This window comes from Montipora capricornis, chromosome 1, assembly GCF_036669925.1.
Source record: "Montipora capricornis isolate CH-2021 chromosome 1, ASM3666992v2, whole genome shotgun sequence".
In the NCBI taxonomy this organism is placed as follows: Eukaryota; Metazoa; Cnidaria; class Anthozoa; order Scleractinia; family Acroporidae; genus Montipora; species Montipora capricornis.
In genome coordinates this window covers 46,338,843-46,346,586 of record NC_090883.1, presented here as the reverse complement: position 1 = coordinate 46,346,586, position 7,744 = coordinate 46,338,843, and the positions used below count along the sequence as shown (strand labels likewise).

Genomic DNA, 7,744 nt, shown 5'->3' with positions numbered 1-7,744 from the left:
GTTTTGATTGGAATCAATGCAACGACACTTTTAAATGTGAACAACAATGCTACGATCCCATTTTTCTTTTTATTTTTTTATTTTTATTTTTATTTTTTATTTTTTTATTTTAACAAACACATTAAAATCCTACGTACATTAAAACACAGACGAAGAGATAACATACATATAGCATGCATAGGTTCCAAGCACTCTTCTTACGTTACAATAATTTTCATAATGTAATTGGCTAGGTTTCCAACTTTACCAAGACCGTCAATTTTTGAGAGGTTTAGGTTTTTTCTTTTCGTCATATTCTAGATCACAAAAGTTTTTTAAGAAAATAGGAAAATTGTTTATACTTGGTATTTTTTCCTTCATTTTACACGTCCATATAAAATATCTAGCAATAAGAAAGTAGAAATAATGTTGTAAGTGGGAGAAGACATCTATTTTTAGTCCTAATACTAAGTCCATGGAATAATTCTTTTCTTTTATTGTTACTTGATTCCTTGTGAGTAGGTCTTGAAATCTTCCCCAGAAAGAAAAAGTCTCTTTGCAATGCCAGAATAAGTGAGCTAAGGATTCTTTACCATTCTTACAAAAAGTGCAAATGTCATCATTTCTGAGCCCAATTTTGTGGAGGTAGTCGTTTGTTGCCAATCGTCTATGAAGAAGTTTAAACTGGAAGACAATTAGTTTGGAGGCTTTTGTACAGCAGAAAGGGGTTTCATAAACCGCATTCCAGTTTATCGACTGAGGGGATTCCAGGTTGCAATCTGCGATCCATTTGCTTTGGCTTCCGCTGGGGCTAGGCTGCTTTAAACTGATGAGTTTGTTATAAACAAGTTTATTTGGCTTACTGGCTTGAAAGAATTTAACGGCGAAAGTATCTTCATTGATATCTGATAGAATGTCATTTCCACGTAAGAGTTTTCTTTGGGGCCTTATTGCAGCTATGATACCATGAAAAGTAAGATAATTTATCTTTATGTTGAAGCGCTCCCTGAACTCAGTTAAGGAAAGAAAACTGTTTTCATCTTTCATTAAGTGTCTAACTTCACGATCCCATTTTAAAGGGAACCTCCACTTCAACAAAAAAATAACTTTAAATCACAGGAAATAACCGTTACAGTCGAGTCAGTCTAAAGTATTTTTAAACAAAGTGTTTTTTTTCGAAAAAAATAAGTTTTAGAATCGTTTATTTTTGTTTTCAAGTTTCGCGGACGCCGCCATCTTGAATAATTGTGACGTGTTACGGTTGCCCTATTGTTATTAGACAAAAGCTCTTTGTGTCGTAACAATAGGGCAACCATAACACGTCACAATTATTCAAGATGGCGGCGTCCACGAAATTTGAAAGTGAAAGTAAGCGATTTTAAAATTCACTTTTCTTGATAGTAAACATTCTTTTAAAAACAAATTTCAAACAAATTTGTTTGTCAGCATAATTTCCTTCGGTTTAAACTTGTTTTGTAGTGACAGTGGAGGTTCCCTTTAACACTCTCATTTCTTCACGGAATGTGGACTTTAAACTTCGGACTACATAATTGTCACTGGATATTGACCAAGATGTTGTAACATTAAAAAAAGGCAATGACTTACTGTAAACTTTGGAGGTTAAAAATTCTTGGAACAAAGTGTACGCTACCAGTAGCCTTATGTTTTGTTTGGAGTGCAGTCCTTGAGTTCGCTTTGTTGTGCTCATTTGTTTTCAGACATTGACGAGTGTCCATCTGAAAACGAGTGCCACGTGAATGCCACCTGTACCAATACCATAGGATCTTACAATTGCACCTGCAAAAAGGGATATGAAGGAAACGGAAGAAACTGCTCAGGTAAAGTCCAGTCTAAGTTCTGTGGAAAAAGGTTTGCCTCTGACTTTTGATATTTTTCAACAGACGTTTCGGCTAATTTTGAGCCTTCATCAGAGAATTATTAACGTGTCATTTTATCTAGTTTACAAAAGCTAGTAAACTAATTGCGGACACCTCTCTACATGTATAGTGTAAATTGTCAAGATACAATGCATAATTACAAGTTATATACAATGAATACAAATGCAATACCAATTTCTTATACTGGCTATATAAATTAATAAAAATAGTGATTAAAAAAACACTGCCACTACGCTTAAAACGCTAAAACACTAAAAATACTAACGACACTGTACCAACTGTAACACTAAAATCAATACATGAAATAAGAAGAAAATGCCAATGAATTGTTCTGATCAACCCATACACAGACGGCAATCCTTACAATTATCATCTCCCACATGAGTTTCTAAATTAAAATTCGTAATCTTGTTTTTGAATGCAGATAGCGTTCTTAATATCGACCTTGTTCTCGTCGCCATATTGTTTTCTTTGAAGAGCATTCGTCAAGTCCCCTCTTTTGTGTTCATTTTGTTCCAGATATTGACGAGTGTTCATCTAAAAACGAGTGTGATGTGAATGCCAGGTGTATCAATATCATAGGATCTTACAATTGCATTTGCAAAGAAGGGTATAAAGAACACGGAAGAGACTGCTCAGGTAAAGTCCAAAAAATCTAACATAAAGGTATTATCGCGACTGTTGCTGACAGTTTTGTTTTGCACGCCTTGTGTGCCTATTAGTTTCCTTGTGTTTTGGCGTACATCTACCTCGTGGTCGTCGCAATGTTAATTTTGTTTGAAAATGTTGCCCGCAAGTTCGCTTTTTTGTGTTCATTTGGTTCCAGACATTGACGAGTGTTCATCTCAAAACACGTGCCACGTGAATGCCACCTGCACGAATGCGATAGGATATTACAATTGCAAGTGCAAAAACGGATATAAAGGAGACGGAAGAAACTGCTCAGGTAAAGTCCAAAAAGTCTAATGAAGGTATTATCGCGAGTAATCCTGACAGTTTTGTTTTGCACGCCTTGCATGCCCATGAGTCACGTGATTTTTTGGCACATGTCGACTTCGTGGTCGTCGCCATGTTGTTTTGTTTGGAATAAGAGTTTGGAAGCTCAGTTCACGAGTTTGCTTTGTTTTGTTCATTTGGTTACAGATATTGACGAGTGTCTATCTGAAAAGACGTGTCACGTCAATGCCTACTGTACAAATACCATAGGATCTTACAATTGCACTTGCAAAAAAGGATATGGAGGAGACGGGACACACTGCTCAGGTAAAGTCCAATCCAATGAAGGTATTACTGCGACTTATGCTGACAGTTTTCTTTTGCACACTTTGCGTGCCCGTTAGTCTCGTGATGTCTTCCCACACACCGTCCTTACTGTCGTTGCCATGTTGCTTTGTTTTAAAGTGAAGTCCTCGAGTTGGTTCTGTTATGTTTATTTGGTTCCAGACATTGACGAGTGTTCATCTGAAAACGAGTGTGACGTGAATGCCAAATGTGTGAATACCAGAGGATCTTACAAGTGCAGTTGCAAACAAGGATATCAAGGCGACGGGAGAAACTGCTCGGGTAAAGTCCAAGCTAATTAAGATATTATCGCAACTGATGCTGAAAATTTTGTTTTACACGCCTTTGGTGCCCTTTAGTCACGTGATGTTTTGGCAGATCGACCTCTTAGTCGTCGCCATGTTGTTTTGTTTGAAATAAGAATTTGAAAGTGCAGTCTTCGAGCCCGCTTTATTATGCTCATTTTGTTCCAGACATTGACGAGTGTTCATCTGAAAAAGGGTGTCACGTGAATGCCACATGCATCAATACCATGGGAAATTACACTTGCACTTGCAATAAGGGATATCAAGGTGACGGAAGGAATTGTACAGGTAAAGTCCAAAACGTCTAATGAATTTGAACGTCTTAAATGCCCATTAATTACGTGATGTTTTCGCGCCCGTGGACCTTGTTCTCTTCGCCGTATTGTTTTCTTTGAAGTGAATTCGTCGAGTTCGCCTTTTTGTGTTCATTTCGTTTCAGATATTGATGAGTGTTCATCTCAAAACGAGTGTGACGTGAATGCTAGATGTACCAATATCATGGGATCTTACAATTGCACTTGCAAAAAAGGATATGAAGGAGACGGAAGAAACTGCTCAGGTAAAGTCCAATCTAATGAACGAACTATCACGACCAATGTTGACAGTTTTGGTTTGCACGCCATTCATAGTACCTATTAGTCACGTGTTGTTTTGGCACATATCGACCTCGTGGTCGTCGTCATCTTGTTTTGTTTGGACTGCATGCCTCGACTTTGCCTTGTTGTGTTCATTTGGTTCTAGACATTGACGAGTGTTCATCTGAAAACATATGCCACGTGAATGCCACATGTACGAATACCATAGGATCTTACATTTGTACTTGCAAAAAGGGATATGGAGGAGACGGAAGAAACTGCTCAGGTAATTCCAGTCTAATGAAGGTATTATCGCAAGTGATCCTGGCAGTTTTGTTTTGCACGCCTTGCGTGCTCATGAGTCACGTGATTTTTTGGCACTCGTCGACCTCGTGGTCGTTGCCATGTTGGTTTATTTGGAGTGCAGCCTCCTCGAAATTGCTTTGTTGTGTTCATTTGGTTCCAGACATTGACGAGTGTTCATCTGCAAACAAGTGCAACATGGATGCCACATGTACGAATACCATAGGATCTTACAATTGCAAGTGCAAAAAGGGATATCAAGGAGATGGAAGAAACTGCTCAGGTAAAGTGCAGTTTAATGAAGGTATTAGGGATCTTTAGATTCTAGGAGGAAGACGAGAACGAGTACGAGATTTGACTCCCCGTTTTTAGCGAAAATACTTAAACAATTTATAACCCGGACGATTCATTTTACTGTTTTTGAGCAGCGTAAGTTTATCAGTTATTCTTTTTTCCAGTAACTGAGCCTTTTCTTGATCGAATAATGTCCAAACCGCTACCGTGTTGGTGACTTGTTTTCACATGACTGCATTCTTTCCTAAGCTCGTACTAAAATGACGACAGTAACACGTTTTTCCCGCCAAAATGACGCTGATTTTGCGCACTCACTGTTGTTCTATGAGAAAATCTCGTACTCATAGTCGTTCTCGTCGTAGAGTCTGAAGCTGTCTATTATTGCCACTGATGCCGACAGTTTTGTTTTGCACGCCTTGCGTGCCCATAAGTCAAATCAACTTTTGGCAACCGCGACCTCGTGGTCATTGCCATGTTGTCTTGTTTGGAATAAGGGTTTGAAAAGGCACTCCTCGACTTCGCTTTGTTGTGTTCATTTGTTTCCAGACATTGACGAGTGTTCATCTGAAAACGAGTGCCACGTGAATGCAACCTGTACGAATACCATAGAATCTTACAATTGCAGATGCAAAAATGGATATCAAGGAGATGGAAGAAACTGTTCAGGTAATGCCCCGTCTAATCAAGGTATTATCGCGACAGCTGCTGATAGTTTTGTTTTGCACGACTTGCGTGCCCATTAGTCACGTGATGTTCTGGCAGGTCGACCTCTTGGTCATCGCCATGTTGTTTTCTTTTTTTGAAAATCGAGTTCGCTTTGTTACGTTCATTTGGTTCCAGACATTGACGAGTGTTTATCTGAAAACAACTGTCGCGTTAATGCCACCTGTACAAATACCATGGGATCTTACAATTGCACTTGCAAGAAAGGATATGGAGGAGACGGAGGAGGTTGCCCAGGTAAAGTCCAGTCTAATGAAGGTATTATTACGACTCATACTGACAGTTTTCTTTGCACACCTTGAGTGCCCGTTAGTCAAGTGATGTTTTCGCATATGTTGTCCTCGCCATGTTGCTTTGTTTGAAAGTGAAGTCCTCGAGTTGGTTATGTTTTGTTCATCTGGTTCCAGACATTGACGAGTGTTTATCTGAAAACGAGTGCCACGTGAATGCCACCTGTACGAATACCATAGGATCTTACAATTGCACTTGCAAAAACGGATATAAAGGAGATGGAAGAAACTGCTCAGGTAAATTCCAGTCTAATCAAGGTATTATCGCGACTGATGCTGACAGTTTTGTTATGCACTGCTTGCGTGCCCATTTGTCACGTGATGTTTTGGCACGTCGACCTGTTGGTCGTAGCCATGTTGTCTTGTTTGGAATAAAAGTTTAAAGGTGCAGTCCTCGAGTTCGCTTTGTTATGTTCATTTGGTTCCAGACATTGACGAGTGTTCATCTGAAGACAAGTGTCACGTGAATGCCACCTGTAAAAATACCATAGGATCTTACAATTGCACTTGCAAAAGAGGATATGGAGGAGACGGAAGAAACTGCTCAGGTAAAGTCCAGTGTAATGAATGTATTACTGTGACTGATGCTGACAGTTTTCTTTTGCACTATTTGCGTGCCCGTTAGTCGCGTGATGTTTTCGCACACATCGACCTTGTTGTCGTCGCCATGCTGCTTTCTTTAAAAGTGAGGTCCTTGAGTTGGTTTTCTTACGTTTATTTGGTTCCAGACATTGACGAGTGTTCATCTGAAAACGATTGTGACGTGAATGCCAATTGTTTGAATACCATGGGATCTTTCAAATGCAGTTGCAAACAAGGATATCAAGGAGACGGGAGAAACTGCTCAGGTGAAGTCCATTCTAATTACTGGGTTGCCAGTAGGGCAATCCCAGTCGGAAAATGGGTAATATTTCTCAGTGTTTTTTCCCGTGTCGGTAAAAGTCTTGCCGTTGACTCCACTGCTAAGTGGTGTGTTTGTGCATACAGTCTTATGTGCGTATTTTGTAAGGTTTGAGGGGGCTGGGGTAATGCGTAGATTTCTCTGATGCACACAGGAGAACATTTGATTGACCTGCAATGGCGTCGAAAGTCCTTGTAACGCGAATGGCGTTTTAGTGCATCTTTAAGCAAAATATACCCTCATGGAGCTCAAGAATAGAACGTCAATTGGATGAACAAGACAGGCGGTGAAAAGTAAATATCTGAAATCTTTAAATCGACGAGTAGTGGTCTTCGACAACAATTTCATTTTCCGCCGTTGGATATCAAGTGAGCTTTGTTTCTAATATTTTACTAACTTGATTTTATGTACAACACTGAAATCAAATGGCAAGTTTTTTAAAGATTTAACAAACATTGAAGGCATAGAACGCCTTGAATGTATCACAGTGTTTACTGAAGTCGCATCTAAGTCGTCTGGCAATTTACATTTATTTTGTACTCAACTCTGCAAAGATTAAAAAAGGAAAATTGGAAATGTGACAGTGAAGAATTATTTGAATGAAAGTCACTGTTACAGAGACAGGTGCATAATTCGCAGGTTGAAATGTGATACAGGTCTTCTGGAAGCGTGCTTGAGTTTCGACAAAATGAGCCCCAAAATCAGCAAAAAAATTGTGACGCTGATGAATAATAAAGCAGCTGCTATTTTCAAAACGATTGAATTACCTGGTGATAAATGACCTCGTCTTGGAGGGTAAATTTTTGACTTTGCAGAAACAAGGGTCAATCTCAAGAGTTGGGCGATTGTGATCTTTGTGTTGAATTGGCACATTTCTTGTCAAACGTTATAACACTTGAAAGAAAAAGAAACTAACAAAAACAAAACCCGGTCTCTTGCCATCATTTGACACAGATTCTTCACTGTTTCGCGAGTAAACACGCCGCGGTAACTTGATCACGGCGCCCGCTGAATTCGATGTCACTTTCGATTTTGCGATTTACTTGTGCAACCAAAAGTACAAATAATTGAACGTAGCAAAAATCCCCAAAAATGTTTTTCGCTGATGGTATCTTTTTATATTCGTTGTTCAAAATTTATCTAGTTTTCATGTCGTAAATTTTGTTGCTGATGTCAAAATATTTTATTCTCGATC

The 7,744-nt window shown here is 39.0% G+C and overlaps 1 protein-coding gene across 1 annotated transcript; it reads left to right on the top strand.

Annotated features, from left to right (window-relative positions):
* The first annotated feature begins 892 nt into the window (after positions 1-892).
* LOC138015527 (latent-transforming growth factor beta-binding protein 1-like) lies at positions 893-6,663 on the top strand. The gene is made up of 15 exons (XM_068862592.1): positions 893-905; positions 1,698-1,817; positions 2,397-2,516; positions 2,704-2,823; positions 3,021-3,140; positions 3,321-3,440; positions 3,632-3,751; positions 3,903-4,022; positions 4,205-4,324; positions 4,505-4,645; positions 5,182-5,301; positions 5,476-5,616; positions 5,766-5,885; positions 6,077-6,196; positions 6,377-6,663. The coding sequence occupies exons 1-15, from the start codon at positions 893-895 to the stop codon at positions 6,661-6,663; spliced, it is 1,902 nt and encodes a 633-aa protein (XP_068718693.1).
* The last annotated feature ends 1,081 nt before the right edge of the window (positions 6,664-7,744 follow it).